The sequence below is a fragment of the Pezoporus wallicus genome, unplaced genomic scaffold, assembly GCF_028554395.1.
Source record: "Pezoporus wallicus isolate ANWC-B61680 ecotype Strahan unplaced genomic scaffold, APGP_CSIRO_Pwel_v1 contig_8837, whole genome shotgun sequence".
Lineage (NCBI taxonomy): Eukaryota > Metazoa > Chordata > Aves > Psittaciformes > Psittacidae > Pezoporus > Pezoporus wallicus.
Genome location: NW_026636730.1, coordinates 1,096,504 through 1,116,030, shown reverse-complemented (window position 1 = coordinate 1,116,030; position 19,527 = coordinate 1,096,504). Strand labels below are relative to the sequence as shown.

Genomic DNA, 19,527 nt, shown 5'->3' with positions numbered 1-19,527 from the left:
AGGCACCCAGAGGCACAAGGGGGTTGTGCCCCACGGTGGCTGCAAGCTCATGGTGGGAGCCCATCGCCCTGGCATCTGGGCGAGGGTGTGCGGATTTGGGGGTGTGGAAGCTGCCAGCATCCTCTTTTCTTTTCCTCTTTTCCCTCTTTTCCCTCTTTTCCCTCTTTTCCTGTTTTCCCTCTTTTCCCTCTTTTCCCTCTTTTTTTCCTCTTTTTCCTCTTTTCCCTCTTTTCCCTCTTTTCCCTCTTTTCCCTCTTTTCCCTCTTTTCCCTCTTTTCCCTCTTTTCCCTCTTTTCCCTCTTTTCCCTCTTTTCCCTCCTTTCCCTCTTTTCCCTCTTTTTATCATTTTTCTTTTTTCTTTTTTCCCCTTTTTTTCCTTTTTCCTTTTTCTTTTTTCCTTTTTCTCTTTTTTTTTTTCAATCTCTTTTTAGTCTCTTTTTCTCTTTTCTCTTCTTTCTCTTTTCTCTTTTTTCTTTTTTCTTTTTCCTTTTTCCTTTTCTGTTTTTCTCTTTTTCTTTTTTTCCTTTTTTCTCTCTTTTTTTTCTTCTTTTTTTTCCTCTTTTATCCTTTCTTTTTTCTTTTTTTCTTTCCCTTTTTCTCTTTTTTCCCCTCTTTTTTCCTTTCTTTTTTTCTTTTTCTCTTTTTCTTTTTTCTTTCTTTTCTCTTTTTCTCTTTTTCTTTTTTTCTCCTTTCTTTTTGTCCTTTTTTTTTCCTTTTTTTCTCCCCTCTCTCTTCTGTCTTTTCTCTCTCCTCTCTCCTTCCTCTCCCACCTCCCTTAGGATCATTTCACTCCGAATCCCCTGTCTGCTCCCCAGCCCCAGGCACTCCCTGGCTGTGAGCTCAGCTCCTGCTCTTCCCTGTGGCAGGAAGCACTTTGTCAGCGTGGGATGCGGCTGTGTCCCAGGTGCTGGGGCCCAGCCTGGGAGGGATGCTGCAGCTGGGACACAGGGGGACCCCGTGCCTGTTGCTGGGTGCTGTGTCAGGAGCATCCCCCCCGTGCTGTCAGGGAGGTGAAGTGACCGGGGCTGGAGGGGGTGTTGGGGACCCCAAACCTCCCGCATCCCCAGCTGGACCCTGAGCATGGGGTTGATCCCTTCTTCTCCCAGAAGGATGCTTCCCATGGGGACTTTGGTATTCCCAAGGGGGGTTTGGTCCCTGTGGGGAAGCTGTCCCCCTGCCTGAGCTAATCCTTGGTGGTCACCCCACCATAGAACCATAGAATTAACCACGTTAGAAACGACCTTTAAGCTCATCAAGTCCAACTTTTACCCCAGCACTGCCAAGTCCATCGCTAACCCATGGCACCGAGGGCCTCATCTGCATGGGCTTTGAACACTCCTAAGCCCTCTGGTAGGGGATGGGTGGGCAGCTGGATCCCAATGCAGGTCCCCATCCCAGAGCTGCAGGACCCCAAACCAGTGGGCAGCCCCTTTGAGATACAAAGGGGGGCATTGGACTGTGATTCATGTCCCCACTGGCCATGGGCAACCACTGGTTGGGAACCAGCCCTGACTCAACGGTGATGGCTGATGTGCTGTTAGCTCTGCAATGGGGTCTGTGAAGGGAAGCCATTTGGATGGCTCAGCACCACTGATGGTTGCTTGGGTTCAGGCATAGGGACTCGATGTGCTCCTATGCTGGGACACCCAGAACACCTCGAGGGTCCTAACCCTTCTCTTCTCTCCATAGGCTGTTGGCTCCAGGCTACACCGAGACTCACTACACCATGGATGGGCAGCCCGTGACAGTGTCCCCAAATCACACGGTGGGTGCTGGGGGCATGAGCAAAGCTCACCTCCTGTTTTGGGGTCCCTTGTGATGGAGCCGGAGCCCCACTGGGCCGGGGAGGGGTGTTGTGACTGGCAGCATCGCTGGTGCAGGAGGAGCACAGCAGCACGTGGCTCCTGTAGCTCTTGGCTGTGGTACAGGGCAAATAAACACAGGCAGCGCCGGCTCTTCCCGACGTTCCCCACTGCTCATCTGTCACCCAGGCACGGGTGTCTGTGTCCTGGGCTGAACCCATGGAGCCGGCGGCTTCCCGGCTCCATCCCTCCTGTTCCGCGGTGCAGAGGGACACGGCTTGCATGGAAAGGAGAAATGGGATGGGCACATGGGTTAGTTATTGGCCAGCCCCGTGTGGTGGTTTCTAAAGGAGGTCTCCATCATAAGAGGGACGTGGAGCTGTTGGGGCGAGGGCAGAGGAGGCCATGGAGATGCTGCGAGGGCTGGAGCAGCTCTGCTCTGGAGCCAGGCTGAGAGAGCTGGGCTGGGGCAGCCTGGAGAAGAGAAGGCTCCTGAAGGGGAGACCTGAGAGCAGCTCCAGTGCCTAAAGGGGCTGCAGGAAAGCTGGAGAGGGGCTTTGGAACTCATGAGCTTTAAGGTCCCTTCCAACCCAACCACTCCATGATCTCTCCAGGACCACTGCTACTACCACGGGCACGTCCGGGGCTACAGCGGCTCCTGGGTTGTCCTCAGTACCTGCTCAGGAATACGGTATGGAAACATGGATGTGGGGGGCTTGTGGAGCTATTGGGGGGGGATGGATCCTGCTGTCCCTTCCATTCTGCAGGGACCCCCTTGAGTACCCCCGAGGAGCACCAATAGTCCTACAAACACAGCTCTGGATGCTTCATGGGGCTGGTTTTTCCATTGCTCCTTTTCTCCCATCCTTGAGGTGTCCAAGAGACACCCATCTCTTCTCTCTGCCCCTGCTCCATATATGGGCCAAGCTGCAATGAGTTCCCGGGTCCTCAGCAGGGGCTGGTGAACCAGACTGAAAGCACCACAGGAGTCCTCAAGGGCTGTTCTCCATTGCAGGGGCCTCATAGTGCTGAGCAGCAACACCAGCTACTACCTGAAACCCCTGGGGACCCCCAGGCCAGGCCACCACGTCATCCACCGAGCAGAGCACTTGCCCATCCAAGGTGGGACCTGTGGCCACGGTGATGACCTCGGGAAAACCATTGCTGACATTGCTCAGCTCTTCCAGCCTGTGCCTCGCCGGGTAAATCCATTCTGGAGTCCTTTGCTCATGGGAGGGATGGGAATGGGGCTGTCTGCACTCTTATAAATGCCTGTGGCGGGGTGCCCATCACCCTGGCATCTGGGCAGATGGGACCTGTGTGAGTTTGGGCAGGAGACCTCAGAGGGAGGGTTTATGGGTTGGGTACCAGTGCTGTGTCCTATGGTGTGGGACGTGATGTGAGGTGATACTGGGAGTTGTACTGTAGCCACTCAGCTTTTCCTTGTGTCCTTGTGCCTCAGTTTCCCCTCTCAGCTCTCCTTCCTGAGCAGCTTTGCAGGGACTGGGAAGCCTGAGATGCCCAGAGCCATGAACTTCCTGCTCCTTCATTCCTCTGAGCATCACTGTCTGTCTTGCAGGCCAAGAGAGATGCCTGGAGGACCATGAAGTACATGGAGCTCTTCATTGTTGCTGATCACACACTGGTGAGTGGCGTAGGGAGCAAAAACATGATTCCATGGCAGTTACCCCTCCGCCTCCCTCCCTGCTCTTCCTCTGGTGACCCTTCCCCATCCCCATCTCTCTGCAGTACAGGAACCAGCACCTCAACCTGGGCCACACCAAGCAGCGCATCGTGGAGATCGCAAACTACGTGGACAAGGTAACGGTTAGTGAGCAGGACCTGCTGCTCCCTTGGTTCCAGCTCCATCATTCCCAGTGCATGTGAACGCACCAGCCTGGTGGTGGGCCTCAGGGACTGTCCCCATGTCACTGGGGCTAGGAGCTTAGATGGCAGATGTGGGCAGGGCGCCTTGCTGTGGTGATGGGGATCGATGCTGGCATCCTTGACACAAGGAGGGACACACATAGGTGTTGTCAGCTGATGGATGGCATCGTGCCACCGTGATTTGGAGGTGGAATTGGGACAAGCATCTCCCCAAGTCACCCAACTGGAGGGAAATAGTCATAGAATCACAGATTGGTTTGGGTTGGAAAGGACCTTAAGATCATCCAGTTCCAACCCCCTGCCACGGGCAGGGACACCTCACACTAGACCATGTCCCCCAAAGGTCTGTCCAGCCTGGCCTGGAATGGGCCAGGGATGGAGCATTCACCACTTCTCTGGGCAACCCATTCCAGTGCCTCAGCACCCTCACAGGGAAGAACTTAGTCCTTATATCTAACCTAAATCGTCCCCTGTTTCAGTTCAAACCCATCACCCCTTGTCCTATCACTCCAGTCCCTAATGAAGAGTCCCTCCCCAGCACCCTTGTAGCCCCCTTCAGATACTGGAAGCTGCTCTGAGGTCTCCATGCAGCTCCTCTTCTCCAGGCTGAACAGCCCCAATATTGTCAGCCTGTTTTAATCATGGAGACCCCGCAGCCATTCCCCATCCCCTCCATCCCTGTCCCCTCCCTGCAGTTTTACAGGTCACTGAACATCAAGGTGGCCCTGATCGGGCTGGAGGTGTGGACAGAGCGGGACCAGTGCACTGTGACCAGCGATGCCAACGCCACGCTCTGGTCCTTCCTGCAGTGGAAGAAGTCGCTGAGGGCACGCAAGAAGCACGACAATGCCCAGCTGCTGACGTGAGCATCCCTATGGACCTGGGGACGTCGGGATGAGGGCTTCTAGCTTGGACCAGGGTCTCCTGACCACCCCTGGGGTGCTAATGGCCCCTTGGTTCTTTCTATGCAGAGGGAAGACGTTCAGGGGGACAACCATCGGCATGGCCCCGCTGGAGGGGATGTGCAGCATGGATAACTCTGGAGGTGTCAGCATGGTAAGAGGGGCAGGGGGGTCTTCTCTGCTTCTCCCAGGCTGGGGGATCACATTGTCATTCCATCTTACTGGAGTTCTTCACTTGGAGGACCGGGATTGGAGGTTGGTCCTCGGATATAGCCTGAGAGCAAGCAATGATGTTGGTAGCTCCTTACCCCTCTCAGACGTTGGCCAAGCGAGAAAGGGATGGTTTAAAGGTCTCTTGCCCCATGTACACCCTCAGCTTGCAGCTAGCAGCAGCATTGGGATCTTCTATATTGCTTTTGCCCCACATATTGAATAGCCCTGCTTGTACTCCATGGTTTTGTAGGGTCATCTCTGCCCCAGATACCTCTTATGCTCCTCCCGATGGGGTGATGGTGGCCCTGGTGACCTGTGGTCCCGGGGCAGAGTGGTGATGTAGAGCAATGAGGTATCTGGTTTTTGGGATGCACCTTCCAAGGCCCCAGGTTCTCTGTAGCTGGCTGCAGCCAAAGAACTTCCCAACAGTCCCCTGCAGGACTTTCAGGAGACCAAGCCCCACTTCTGCCATGAATCCTCCTCCGTCCCCCTGTCTGTCCCTCCCATGGGATCCAGCTGCCATGCCAGCGATGCTGCGGTCCCTCCATCACCCCAAGCGCATTCCCTGCTGCGGGATGACCCCTCTCCATCGCTGTGCAGGACCACTCGGAGCAGCCCATCGGGGCGGCCGCCACCATGGCCCACGAAATCGGCCACAACTTCGGCATGAGCCACGACAGCTCCGGCTGCTGCGTGGAGGCCACCCCGGAGCAAGGCGGCTGCGTCATGGCAGCGGCCACCGGGTAAGTGGGGATGGGATCACGGAATCATGGAATCAACCACGATGGAAAAGCCCTTTAAGCTCACCCAGTCCAACCATTCCCAGCCCTGCCAAGGCCACCACTGCCCCATGGCACTGAGGCCTCATCTCCACGCTGTGTGAACACTTGCAGGGACGGTGACTGCAGCCCTGCCCTGGGCAGCCTGTTCCAATGCCTGAGCACCCTCTGGGGCAGGAATTGTTCCTCAGCTCCATCTAAACCTGCCCTGGGGCAGCTTGAGGCCGGTTCCTCTTGTCCCATCCCTTGTTCCTTGGGAGCAGAGCCCAGCCCCTCCTGGCTCCATCCTCCTGTCAGGCACTTGTAGGGAGCCATCAGGTTCATCTCTGATTCATCCCAAATTGTATGAAATTCAAGTGGTTGGTGCCACTTTCCCTTCCAAAGTCCTTCTCCTGCTGGATTTTCCAGCTCCTGACAGCACTCATCCCAGATTTTTCCCACAGAAAAAGCAGTGATTTATTCCCCTTTATTTGAACCCACCAGCTCTTCCCATTAACAAATAACAGTCAAACCCCCCCATTATGGTTTCAGGGTGTCCTCTGGTTGTTTCCTCCTGGCCCTCAGGGCTGTCACACCACGGCACTGTCGCATGGGGGTTAGTCTCTGCATGGGTGGGTTGTGCTGGGGAAAAGCACTGCCTTTTCAGCACGATGAAGTTGTGCACTTGTCTAATGATCCTAAATGTATTATAGTAGCTATATATATTATATAGTTATATGTAGTTATAGATATAAAAATATAGTCACAGTATTATATATATTGTGTATCATATATATATACATTATACACTATATATTATATAGTAGACATTATATAATTTATATATGTTATAGACATTTATATTTCTATATTATATAATATATAATATAGATACTATATATTATATAGTTATATATATTTATATTTTATATTTAAGTTTATAGATAAGTTATATAAGTTATATATAATAGATAACTATATGTATTATATAGTTATATATTATATATATTATATATAATATATAATACATATATATAACTATTATATAGTTATATATACTTATAAATATAAAAATATAGTCACAGTATTATATATATTATATATCATATATATCATACATTATGCGCTACATATTATACATTATATATCATACATTATATATTAGACACTATATATATGATATATGATACAAGATATATTGTCTATTATATATCCTTATTAATGACTCCCCCCACCCACCGGCGCTGGATGCAGATGCAGCGGTGCAAAGCAGCAGCAGATGCAGCAGCTGAGCCGTGCCCCTCCTCACCCCCCAGCCAAAGCTTTCTGAGCTGACATCCTCCCTGAGTCATTTCTTCCTCCTTATTTCTGCTGAAATAAGTCGGTTTTTCCCCACAAGGGCAGGAAACACATTTTTGTCTCCAACCTGTCCCTGTTTGCACGTTCAAGTACCAGCTCCTCGGGTGTGTTTTGCTCACCCACCCATAACGTGCTTGGACTTTAGAGCTTAAGAGAGTTCCCCTAGACTTCAAATACGGCTTTAGAAAAAGCCCTTTGTGTCATCTCAGAAGTGAGATGTCCCATATGAAATGAACCTCTTGTTTTCAGTGACAGGAGGAAATGAAACCAGCTCTGAAGCAGGTGCCCAGCCCTTGCTCTCTGCTTCCTCTTGGTACAGCACACAAAGAAAGCCACAAACTTGTGTAAAGTCACAGAAGGAGCATGCTCCGAGCTCCAGAAAATCACTGTTCCTCTTCAGCTCCATATGGGAAAGGCCTCACATGTTGTAGGCTCTGATTTTAGTTCAAGCCTTGGGACTGATTTAATTTGAGGCTTTTATTTATGTTCCTTTTCCATATTTCTTTGATTTTTTTTTAACTGCTTTGGTCCATCTCGTCCTCAGAGCTATTTAAATAGCCCCAAATGGGTATTTCCCATCAGTGATGACAGGCACATGTTTAGCAGACATCCTGAGCAGTTCATCGCTGCAGATGCGCCCTGTGGTTAGGATGGGGGGGTTCTGTGGTGTCCCCCATGCAGGGGACCAATGCACAAGGGTGTTACCTCCACCAGCAAGAGCCTGTAAGCATGGGTGCCCCTGGGCTTTGAGGTGCAGGCCGTGGGGGCTCCGATCTCCAAGAGATTTCTTGCTGTGAAGGGCTGATGCTCTGGGGTTGCTGTAGAGCAGCTCTGATTGTCCATCCCTTTCTAAAGGGTTCAGCGGTGTCCTCTGGTTGTTGTTCTGGTGCTCAGCTGGGTGAGTTGGGTGGGAGATGTTCATGGTCTCGATGTACCTTGGTGGGTTCTGCTCTTGGCAGGGTTTGTGCCAGTTTGCCCACGTCCTTATTTCCCAGCTCTGACTGTGGTTTTCCACCTTCTCCCGGCCCCGGTCCCCCCATCCATCCCCTTGCAGACACCCCTTCCCTCGCGTCTTCAGCTCCTGCAGCAAGAGGCAGCTGGAGAGCTACTTCCAGAAGGGAGGTGGGATGTGTCTCTTCAACCTGCCCGACACCAAGGACCTGGTGGTGGGACGGAAATGTGGCAATGGCTTTCTGGAGGAAGGAGAAGACTGTGACTGCGGGGAGGTGGAGGTACGGTGCTGGGTTCGCATGGCTCTCCTGCACAGGCTTCTGCAGCTCAGCTCAAGGTAGCAGGACATGGACCGTGTGTTTCCAAGGGAAAGGGGTTTGCTGGTCCATCCCAAGGGCTCTTCCCAGTGTCCCCTTCCTAAACCCATTTAACTGCTCCTGGCTTTCCCCAAATGAGGGGCAATGCTGTGGTGGGTGGAGGATGGATTGAGGGCAGCAATGGGGTGGAATCACCGACCGTGGTGATGTCTTCTCCTCCTCCCCACACAGGAGTGCACTAACCCATGCTGCAACGCTCACAACTGCACACTGAAGGAGGGGGCCCAGTGTGCCCATGGTGACTGCTGCCAGAGCTGCAAGGTAAGACCTGCGCCGTGTCCCCACCAGGCCCACCCATGGGATGAGCAGGGAGATGCAGCCCCCATCATTCCCTTGGGACTCATGTGCTTCATGTCCATAAGGTCAAACCCCCTGGTGCCAAATGAGGGCTCTGCAGGAGAGTCTCTGCTGGCTGCTTTGTGGCTGGGGTCCAGCCCAGGAAATTGGCCTTATATCTTGACAACCCCATATAGTCCCACAGAGGACATTATAGATGGTTTATGGTTCCAGGACGTGCCTTGGGTGCCATGGTTTAGTGTGAGGTGTCCCTGCCCGTGGCAGGGGGGTTGGAACTGGATGATCTTAAGGTCCTTTCCAACCCTAACTGTTCTATGGTTCTATGATTCAGTGCTGATGTTTCTCTCTCCTCCCATGGCAGCTGAAGGTGGCTGGGACCATCTGCAGGGATGCAGCAGGATCCTGTGACCTCCCTGAATACTGCACTGGCGCCTCACCCTACTGCCCAGCCAACGTGTACCTGCTGGATGGCTCATCCTGTGCCTATGGAGAGGCTTACTGCAACAACGGCATGTGCATGACCCACCACCAGCAGTGTGTCCAGCTCTGGGGACCAGGTGAGTCCCACCAGCCCCAGCTCTGCATCCTGGCATCCCTCTCTGGAGCAAGAGCAACCTGGTCTTTTAAACAACCTGCTCTAGGGGAAGGTGTCCCAGCCCATGGCAGGGGCTGGAACTGGGTGGGATTTAAGGTCCCTTCCAACCCAAACCAGCCTGGGTGCAACCCAGAGACTACCTATGGCTTCAGCACTGCAGGCAGCTTGTACCCTACAAAGACTGTGACTCCTTGCTTTAGTTAGCCCATATTCTGCATATGGCCCCCACATTGCCTACAGACCTTATACTGCATATGGCCCAGAGGGGATGGGGCTCATAACCTGTTCATAGAATCACAGAATCATAGGTTTGGGTTGGAAAGGACCTTAAGATCATCCAGTTCCAACCCCCTGCCGCGGGCAGAGACACCTCCCACATGGCCGGATGCTTCGTATGGTTGTTACACACTTCATAGGTATGTATATACACACACATCATGTGGCTGCAGACTGCATACAGCTGCATACGGCCCCCACTCCACATACAGTCCATAGCTCATATGCTCCATATGACCTGGCAGTGCTCAAGGCCAGGTTGGACACAGGGGCTTGGAGCACCCTGCTCCAGTGGAAGGGGTCCCTGCCTGTGGTAGGATGAGCTTTGAGGTCCCTCCCAATGCAAACCACTCTGTGAGTGTATGATTTCATCCCTTCTGTGCTGTTCCTGACCTGGCACCCGCAGCAGCAGCTCTCCAGGAGGCTTTTCCATGATGTTTTCTCCATAAGGACCCAGCTGCTGCTCCCAGTTCTGGTATTTCTCCCCACTGGCTGCTTTCCTTCCTCATTCCACGTGGACCTTTCCTCCCCCTGCAGGTGCCTGGCCAGCCCCAGATGCCTGCTTCCAGGATGTGAACATGGCTGGCAACACCTACGGCAACTGTGGCAAAGACAGCCAAGGGCGCTATGTGAAATGTGACAAGAGGTGGGTGCAGCGCTGGCACCCATGGGTGCCCCATCGTCTCCTCCTCCTGCACTCTGTGAAGGGACTGGCAGGCTCCTACCTCAGCCTCCTGGCATCAGCTCCGTTTTGGACCTGAGGAAGCCACCAGGTGCTTCCTGGGCTCCATCCCTGCAGGGAGGTTGTCCCACCACACATCACCTCCCAGCCCTGCCTGAAGGGAAATCAAAGCCAGCATCAGCAGGATGCTGTTTAGGGACCACGTGCTCTCCTGCATTCCCAGTTTGACCAGGGATGTTAGGGGGATCCCCCTGACTGTTCCCTCCAGCATTTCCCTGTGCTGTCCATGGTTTATCTAAGTCCTTTCTGAACCCACTGGGCATCTCTCATCACAACCTAGCATGGACATAAAGTCAGAGGGAGAGGAGCCAGCAGGCAGTGGTGCAGACGGGGCAGGGAGGGTGAGGGGGGTGGTACCCACATCACCTCGCTGTGTCCTGCTCCTAGGGATGCCATGTGTGGCAAGATCCAGTGCCAGAGCTCAGCTAAGAAGCCTCAGGGGACCAACACTGTGTCCATCGACACCACCATCCGCTTCAATGGGCGGGAGGTGAAGTGCCGTGGTACCTACATGTACACCGCAAAGGATGACGAGGAAGACCTCTCTGACCCCGGGCTGGTGATGACGGGGACTAAATGTGGAGATGGGATGGTGAGTACCTCTTCCTAAGGCTCGACTCTCCTACAGAATAACATCCCCTTGGCTGTTATCCCAGCTCCAATGTGGACGTTGGCTCTTCTCTGCATTGCAGCTGGTCCATGGGATGTGGTTTCCTCCACGCTTGCAGACATCTCCCTGGTGACATCTCAACCAGGACATCTCTACACATCACTAGATGCTTGTGTGTAGGCCATCAAATTCTCCCCTCTGGCCCCCATGCTTCTTTGCTGATTTCATGCATGGTGGAGTGACCCCAACAAGAATTGCATGCCCCAGGGCTTGATGGATGAGGGTTCCTTCTGGGGATAAATTGTTTCCCAGGAGAAGTCTTAGGGAATGTGCATTAGGGAAGTGTTAAGGATCAAGATGGGAGATCCAAACAGATGCTGCTAACTGAGCATTAGTCTCTTTTCCAGCTCCTACATCTCCAAGTACTTTACAAAGGCTCTGTTCAGCTGAGAAAGGGCTGGTAGACTGCATGGTAGCAGGGATGCGTGCCAGACAGCATCGGCCATGGAGATGTGCCCTTTGCTGTTTGGCATTTTAATTGTGAAATCTTCACCCCAGTTTGGGGTGGAAAGCCAAAATGTCAACATTTTCATGAGAAAGGATGGCTGGGTTTGAAATCCAGTGTCGTTTTGTCTTGGATGGTGCCTGTGTTTTAGGGACAGACGGGAAATGCCATCTCCAGGAGCTGCCAGAGGGGTTGTCAAGGGAATGGTGGTGGCTGGTCTCATCTGAGCCATCCTGAATGAGGGAATGGCAGAGGTTTCCTGGGATGTGCTGAAACCTGGAGTGAAATGCATTGACTTGGCACAGTGTGGTTTAACCAACCTGCATTTTAGGTGCTGGAGAGGGACTCTTCATCAGAGACTGTAGCGATAGGACAAGGGGTGATGGGTTCAAACTGGAACAGGGGAAGTTCAGGTTAGGTGTAAGGCAGAAGCTCTTCCCTGGGAGGGTGCTGAGGCGCTGGCACAGGGTGCCCAGAGAAGCTGTGGCTGCCCCATCCCTGGCAGTGTTCAAGGCCAGGTTGGACACAGGGGCTTGGAGCAAGCTGCTCTAGTGGAAGGGGTCCCTGCCCATGGCAGGGGTTGGAGCTGGGTGAGCTTTAATGTCCCTTCTAACTCAAGCCAGTCTGGGATCCCACATTTTCCAATGGACAGCATCCTTCCAGAGCATTCCCAGCTGTAGATCCCTGTCCCTCTCCTGGGCCTTCCTCTAACCACGGTTTCTTGGCTGTCCCTCAGGTTTGCAAGGATCGCCGGTGCCAAAATGCCTCCCTTTTTGAGCTGGAAAAGTGTGTTTCCCGGTGCAACGGCCATGGGGTGAGTGAGTCCCTGAGCAGGCTCCTGGGATCAGACACACTCTGAAGCAAAACCAAGTGTCTCCCACGGGGATGAGCCTTGCAATGCGGTGGGCATCTGCTTGTCATAGTTGTCTCATGCATCAGCTACGGGTGAGGCTGAGCTCAGATCTTTGCTCACCCGTGTCCCCGTTAGAGGAAGAAGATCGTTTGTGATGTAAGGACCATCTGCAAAACTTGGATCGAGGTCCGGTTTGAACTGCAGGGTGTTTAGAGCAGGTGCCTGCTGCCTCTGAGAGCAAAGCAAGGGTTAGAAACACAACGGGGACTGCAAGAAGGAGGGAAGTGGTTTAGTGAAGAGGAAGAACCGCTGTTGTCCAAAGCTGAAAGCCTGCAGAGGTTTGACCTCTGCGGAAGGCTTTGCCAACTCAGACGGCAACAAACTGCTGTAGGAGGATCACTGCTGGATTATGTGGAGAAATGTGAGATGTAAAACACCCAAATTTACCCTTCCATTCTGCTCTTGGGTTGGATTCTCTGCTTCAGAAAGGCTGTGGTTTATCGGGAAAGACTCTGAGGGGAAGATGTTCAACAAACCCCAGGCTAACGTGAAGTATTAAGGACATAGAGCTTGTGTAGTCCAGCAGTGTGAAAGCTGAATGTACGAGATACCTGACTTCAGGGTTTCTGCAAAGAGCAGGGAGATGAAAGTACCAGCAAGGAAATAATCTCTGTACATCACAGTCACAGATGTGAGGGCAGCACAGGCGCGATCCAGGTGCTGTTCAAGGAGTGAATATTGGCAGGGGTTAAGCTCCTTCAGCCTAGACTGCTGCCGTTGGCCGTCTGTTGTCGTCCCCATCACGCAGATCATCATTCCCAGCACAAGAGGGACGTGGAGCTGTTGGAGCGAGGCCAGAGGAGGCCATGGAGATGCTGCGAGGGCTGGAGCAGCTCTGCTCTGGAGCCAGGCTGAGAGAGCTGGGCTGGGGCAGCCTGGACAAGAGAAGGCTCCTGAAGGGGAGACCTGAGAGCAGCTCCAGTGCCTAAAGGGGCTGCAGGAAAGCTGGAGAGGGGCTTGGGACAAGGGATGTAGGGCCAGGCCAAGGGGGAGATTGAGATGAAATCTTGGGAAGGTTGGAGCTGGATGAGCTTTAAGCTCCCTTCCAACACAAACCAGTCTGGGATTCTATGATTCCCACCTCCCCTGTAGTCTCCAACCCTCCTTCTCTCTCTGCAGGTCTGCAACAGCAACAAGAACTGTCACTGTGATGCTGGCTGGGCTCCCCCCTACTGTGAGAAACCAGGCTTGGGTGGCAGCGTGGACAGTGGCCCTGTGCAGCGCGACAGTGAGTTACATCCACATCCCGTGCCCTGTGACACTGGTGGGGCTGGAGCAATGCCATGAGAGGGGGAGACAGCGTGATAGATACAGCTGCTGACAGCTCTGCTTCCGAATGTGCTGGAATGGGTCCGTTCAGACTCACAGCCTGTGCCCACCCATCAGAGGCCACCGCATGGTTCTGCTCCCTCTTTGGTGGTTGATCAGCAATGGTGGCTCTAGTTTGGGTGGCTGAGGACGGGCAGGTGGGACCAATGTTTCCATGGAGTGAAGCCAGAGGCTGTTTGCTCTCCCAGCCCCACACTGATCTTTGTGCTTTCCCTGCCAGACCATGAAGCCATCCTAACAACCCTCCTGCTCATCTTCCTGCTCTTCCTCCCGGCCCTGATGATCATCACCTACTTCTGGTACCGGCGGGAGAACTCGCTCCTGAATAAATGGATAAAGGAGATAAGGAGGAGGAGCCAGGAGACATACAGGTGGGTGATGCCTCCTAAATCCCTTCTCTCTCAAGGGCCTTGTAAGACACAGAAACCTGGTTTTCTTGCCACTGTTGGCATCCAGCCTGGTGGGAATGGGTGTGAAGAGCTGGTGGTGCCCAGGGTCTGTTTCAAGGTGATGTGGGACCTGGTTTGAGATATGAAGAGCTCTCTCCTGGGAAAACCTGAGGCTCTCAGCTCTTCCCAGAGCAGAGGACAGGGATGGTCCCCTGGACAGGACGACCCCAGAGAGTGACGATGAAGGTGGCCTGGTACCAAGAAGCTTTCTCTCCATTGACTCCTAGGAGACTGCAAGAACAGGGAGGGCTCTAAAGAAGCACTGAATTCAGATACTCTTGTTTGAGCAACCTGGTCTTTTAAACAACCTGCTCTAGTGGAAGGTGTCCCTGCCTGTGACAGGGTGCTGGAACTGGAAGGGCGTTAAGCTCCCTTCGACCCAAACCATTCTATGCTTGTTTCCCCTCGCAGTACAGGTACAGACACACACATACCTCAAAACCCCTGCAATAGTCTGAGAAAGCCTTCATCACCCTCATCATCTCAAGACAGATTTGTCATCCCTGCTCACCCAGTGCTTATCCCTCAGTGCCATGGGGTAGTGGTGGCCTTGGCAGTGCTGGGCAGCGGTTGGACTGGATGATCCTACAGGTCTTTTCCAACTCAGTTGATTCTGTGATCCTGATTTACGTTTGTGGTCCCGAGCAGGAATAAAACCATGGGGCGGAAGTCAACCAGTGGCCACCCCAAAGCTGCCTTCACCTTGAGGAACATTTCCACCTCCAGCCACACTAGTAAAGTAAGTAATAACTCACCTGCCAGGTTTGCTTTCCCTCCCTGGCGCTTTATGCTTGTCAGGGATCATCTCTACCTCTAGCAACTGGGCAAGGAACTGATGCTCCTTGATGGCTGTGCATTGGGTCTACACTGTGAGCCCTTGGTCAGTTGTATGCATCCCTCCTTAAGGTGAGTTTGTTGGGCTCTGCCTGTTCAGAAAGACCCTGGTGATTGCCAAAAGCCTCAACTGGGAAGTTGCCCATCACCACAGCAAAGCCTAACAGGGGCTGTACTGTCCCTGTGATGACCTCGTGTTGGGTCTCCGGGAGGCAGATGTTTCTGCTGTGGTTGTGTCAGCTCTGGTGAGCCTCGGATGGGTAATTCCGGGGCTGAATTTGGGGAAGAATTGAGGTTTGTTGAGCATGGCCACAGTGGTTGAGAGCAGGGCAGATGTCTTTTCCTTAGGGACTGTAGGGACAGGACAAGGGGTGATGGGTTCAAACTGAAACAAGGAAAGTATAGATTGGATAGAAGGAAGAAGTTCTTTACTGTGAGTGTGGTGAGGCACTGGAATGGGTTGCCCAGGGAAGCTGTGAATGCTCCATCCCTGGCAGTGTTCAAGGCCAGGTTGGACAGAGCCTTTGGAGACATGGTTTAGTGTGAGGCATCCCTGTCCATGGCAGGGGATGGGATCTGGATGACCATAAGGTCCTTTCCAACCCAAACCATTCCATGATTCTGTATGTGGAAGTGGATTCAGTAGAGCTGACCCTGTTCCAGGTCTTCTGAGACCAACACCTTTCCCATCCCTGTGTGCTCTCATATGGCTATCAGGAGCAAGCACGTTCAGCTTTTGGGCGGCATGGTAAAAGTGGTGATCCCAGGAAGTGCAATAAATACCCAATGCTCCTCCTGCTGCTCCCTATACACTGATTCTGGGGTCCATCTGCTTTCCATCACCCACGAAAACTCACCTAAGGTTTTTCTCCATGCTTCTGCTTTTCTCATCCCTGCAGGTCACACGGGCCACGTTCCCCCCCAGACCCAGCTCTCAGCCTGTCAACATCGTCCACCCTCTTCGCCCAGCTCCTCACTCCATCCCTCCACGTCCAAGAGACCCCAAACCTGCCAGGCCACCACCTCCAGCCTGCAGATCACCCATGGTGCCCACCAAAGCAGCTGTGTCCCAGGCTAAGCTGCCACCTCCAAAGAGACCTCTTCCCTGCAGCCCCGTGAGGACCCCACTGGTGAGCTTTGGCTGTGCTTTCCTTCTGGACTCATAGGAATTCCATGGGGTTTGGCTGCCTGTGGCTCTTTTGAGTTGGGTATTATTAAGGAGCTGTCATGTCAACCCTAGAAGACAAACCTCTTGTGATAATGAAGGAAGCTCATTGGATAAGGAGAACGTTTTAAGGTGGTTTGGGTGTTATCAGGTGCTTTGAAGCATCTCAGCTCTGCAGCGGGGCACAGAGGTCTGTATGGATGCTCCTCTAAGGATGTTGTCTCTCCGCATGCACTTTGTGATCCCAGGTCACCCCAAAGCATCAGCCACCCCGTCGGCCGTTGCCTGGAAGTCCTCTTCTGGCCAAAGAGCTGCCTCCTGCACATGGACAGACCCTGCTGGTCATGGTCCCTCCTACCAACTTCAAGGTGTCGGGTACAAGCGCCGTGAGCCGCCCCACGAGGCCATTAAAGTAAGTTGAGGGAGCAGTTGAGCTGCCCTGAAGGTGGACACAATGGGGTGTATTGTGGGTCATGTCTGAATGGGACATCCCAAATACCACTGTGGTGTGCTCTGCTCTGGCCCTTATGGTGTCTTCATTATGAATGGGGTTTCTCCTCTTTCCCCCCAGGCTGGTGTGTGCAGGACAGGGTGCTGAGGAGCAGGAGAGATGTTCTGTGCTCTGGGGTGTGTGGGTTTGCTCTCTGGGCCTACAAAGGAGCAAAAAGCCCACCAAATTCAGGGGAACTGGCCTGTAGGCCATAGTAGATCTTTGCTGTGGGGCATCTGTGGGCAAAGGTGGGAAAGAAATCAGGAGATGTCCCAAATTCTACTTGGGGAGTAGCTACCACCAAAGCATTTGTCTAGATGGGGATGCCATATGCATAAACAGTCCTGTGCCCATTCTCCTTCCCGCGTGGTGCAGGAGAAGAGCCTGCCCACCCAAGCAAGGTACCTGCAGGTGCCCAGTATCTGCATCCATGCTTCCACTGGGCAGGACCCCACAGTATTTGGCCATGGTTGACCAACGATGACCAAGGTTGGGACTTTGGGTCTTGTAATGCCCTGATGGGTTAAGGGAGACGCTGTTCTTTGGGGTGCACGTGGCATCTCATCCCAGAGCATGCAGGGAGCTGTTGGTGTTCTGCTGGGGGGCACTGGGGTGAAGGGGTGGGCACTGATGCTTTCTTTCATCTTTCCTCCCTGCAGGCCGATGCCACCTCAAAGGTGAGTCACACACACCCTGCAGGGCCATGGGGACTGCTGGTTGGGGGATGGCCTTTGGTTAAGCAGTGGAATGGGAGCCAGGATGCTGGGGAATAAGCACCCACCTTCCCAGAGGCTCCTAGACGAGCAGGACATAGCCCCGCTTGGTACCCCAACAAGAGGTCCAAGGAACGAAGGATTTTCCAGTTTGAAGCTGGGAGATTAAGTCCAAATCCTTTACAACATCACTACAACCTTCAGCTCGCCTCTTGTGTACTGCTAAATCCTCTGGATATGGTCCGTGGTGCCTCAAGGGGTTGTGCTTGCATCCCCTCCTGTCAGCCAGGCTTGTGGGCTATATCCAGCCGTGGAGAGCAGGCACCGTGCTGAACTGAAGCTGACCCTCATCTCCAGACAGCCTTAATGACTGCTTTGACCCTCCTACACTATTTTAGGTTCAGTTGTCTTTGTAGTTGCCACCACAGAGGCTGAACATGCCCCGGCATTTCTCAGTGTAACTCAATCCCTGTAGCTCAGCTCTTCCCATAGATAAAACAGGCCTGTTCTGCGGTCCCAGAAGGGAAAGGCTTGGCACATCCTGGCAGCCAAACTTAGCTCCCCTTCCCAAAGGCTGTAGTTTTGTCCTTGCTGCCCACTGGACTGTCCCTATCCGTTCTCCCTAGAAATAGTGCCCGTGCCAGGAAGTGTTGACTGGCAGAGCCAGACTTGGGCCATAGAGCAGGGCATACCCGTGTCCTGGTCCGTATTCACTACCTGACATTGCCAACATGCTAGGAGAGGGCCAGGGAACTGTTGTCTTCCCTGGATGGATGAGGGGAGAGACTTCATGAATTCCCATGGACTGTAAGGTCCATATCAGGTTGTTGGTTTGGTGATGTCTCTTGGTAGTGCTGTAGCAATAGGACAAGGGGGAATGGGTTTAAACTTAAGGAGAAGTTCAGATTAGACAGGGCTTGGAGCAAGCTGCTCTAGTGGAAGGTGTCCCTGCCCATGGCAGGGCTTGGAACTGGATGAGCTTTAAGGTCTCTTCCAACCCAAACCAGTCTATGGTTCTGATTCGAGACCACCTTGCCTGAACTTGGGAAGCCAAGAGCAGTAAGCCCTTTGGGGATACCAATCCTACAGCTGATGAGCTCCCAGTTCTCACTGCAGGCTACTGCCTGGTGTCACCATGTGCTTTGGTGGACTCTGTGTCCTATCGGGATTTTGAGGGTAGGCCAAAGGAAAACACTTAAAAACGACATAATTTGGGGTTGTATCTTTGAGAGAGGATGTGGGTGACCATGACAGTCCCAGGTCCCCTCTGGTCTCAGGGACAGCAGATGTTCTGTCTCCCCTGAGCTGTGGAAGGATGCTTGTGGTGGAGGTGATGGGTGCTTGTTCTCTGCACTCGAATGAGTCATCTCCTTTCTCTTCTCCTCACTCCAGGCCAGTCCCAGCCATCAAAGTCCAATCAACCTCCTTCCCCTTGAAGAAGTGACAAACCAAGGACACCTTAAGCGCATCCTTCCTGAGCTGGCTCTCCTGATTTGCACTGCTGCTGGCGACAGGGGTCTTCTATTCCTCTCTTGTTTTATTTGTCTTTTGATACCAGAGGACTATTTTTATAAGACAGAATATGTATTCAGCACAAAAAACTGTAGTTTTGGTGGGGGGAGGAGAGGGGAAATTGGTACCATGATGTAACTCAAGGCTTGGGGTGGGGTTATACCATGATGGAAACCCCACCACAGCTCTGGCCAATTTACCCCCCAGCTTTAGTTACTTCTTGACATTGCACATGGGCTGGGATGCGGTGAACATCCAACACTGACAACTGTGGCAGCAAAAGCCTTGTCATATCCTTCTAGCTACCTCCTCCTTCTCCTCCAGGCCTGCTGAGACCCCACCATCACCCATGCCACCAGAGTTCAGTGCTGGGCATTGTCTCCAGGGAGACATTAGCCATCAGAGCAAAGTGATTTCCAGTTTGGACTGTGCCATACAATGTGCTGGGACATTCCCATGAAGGATCCACGTTCTCGGGCTCCTCCTGGCCTCCTACCTGCTTGCACAAGAAACAACAGTGACAATGCTGGGGTCATACCTACATGGAGAAGCTGTATGAGAAGGGGTTCAAGGTCCAAAGCACTGGGGGTGGCTGGTTACCAGGGTGCTTTCAAGGGGCTCAGGAGCCCCCCATAAACATTGCATACTCCCTGCCCATGGGGCAAGCCAAGCAGTGGCTCTGTGAGCTGCTCACACTCTGCTCTCCAAAGGGGGAAGGAGCCACAAGCCAGGAACAAGAGCAGGGAGACCTCGTGCCCGTGCCATTGGCTTGCCAAAAGGCCTTGGCCAAGCCGTTGCATTTCTCTGTGCCTCAGTTTCCCCCCTCGTCTGTAATGGGGGAGGTGATA

At 53.0% G+C, this 19,527-nt stretch overlaps 1 protein-coding gene across 1 annotated transcript in view; it reads left to right on the top strand.

Annotated features, from left to right (window-relative positions):
- The window catches only part of ADAM33 (ADAM metallopeptidase domain 33), a 29,035-nt gene extending 10,400 nt beyond the window's left edge, over positions 1-18,635 (top strand). Inside the window, exons 4-24 of the mRNA XM_057401257.1 lie at positions 1,690-1,765; positions 2,417-2,493; positions 2,818-3,004; positions 3,382-3,447; positions 3,552-3,623; positions 4,385-4,551; positions 4,661-4,745; positions 5,405-5,547; positions 7,976-8,153; positions 8,421-8,510; positions 8,908-9,103; positions 9,955-10,063; positions 10,547-10,751; positions 12,011-12,088; positions 13,307-13,415; positions 13,737-13,887; positions 14,614-14,704; positions 15,699-15,929; positions 16,213-16,376; positions 17,114-17,131; positions 18,560-18,635. Coding sequence (XP_057257240.1) covers positions 1,690-1,765; positions 2,417-2,493; positions 2,818-3,004; positions 3,382-3,447; positions 3,552-3,623; positions 4,385-4,551; positions 4,661-4,745; positions 5,405-5,547; positions 7,976-8,153; positions 8,421-8,510; positions 8,908-9,103; positions 9,955-10,063; positions 10,547-10,751; positions 12,011-12,088; positions 13,307-13,415; positions 13,737-13,887; positions 14,614-14,704; positions 15,699-15,929; positions 16,213-16,376; positions 17,114-17,131; positions 18,560-18,611 — 2,545 coding nt within the window. The 3' untranslated portion in view covers positions 18,612-18,635. The remainder of the gene's footprint in view (positions 1-1,689; positions 1,766-2,416; positions 2,494-2,817; positions 3,005-3,381; positions 3,448-3,551; positions 3,624-4,384; positions 4,552-4,660; positions 4,746-5,404; positions 5,548-7,975; positions 8,154-8,420; positions 8,511-8,907; positions 9,104-9,954; positions 10,064-10,546; positions 10,752-12,010; positions 12,089-13,306; positions 13,416-13,736; positions 13,888-14,613; positions 14,705-15,698; positions 15,930-16,212; positions 16,377-17,113; positions 17,132-18,559) is intronic.
- The last annotated feature ends 892 nt before the right edge of the window (positions 18,636-19,527 follow it).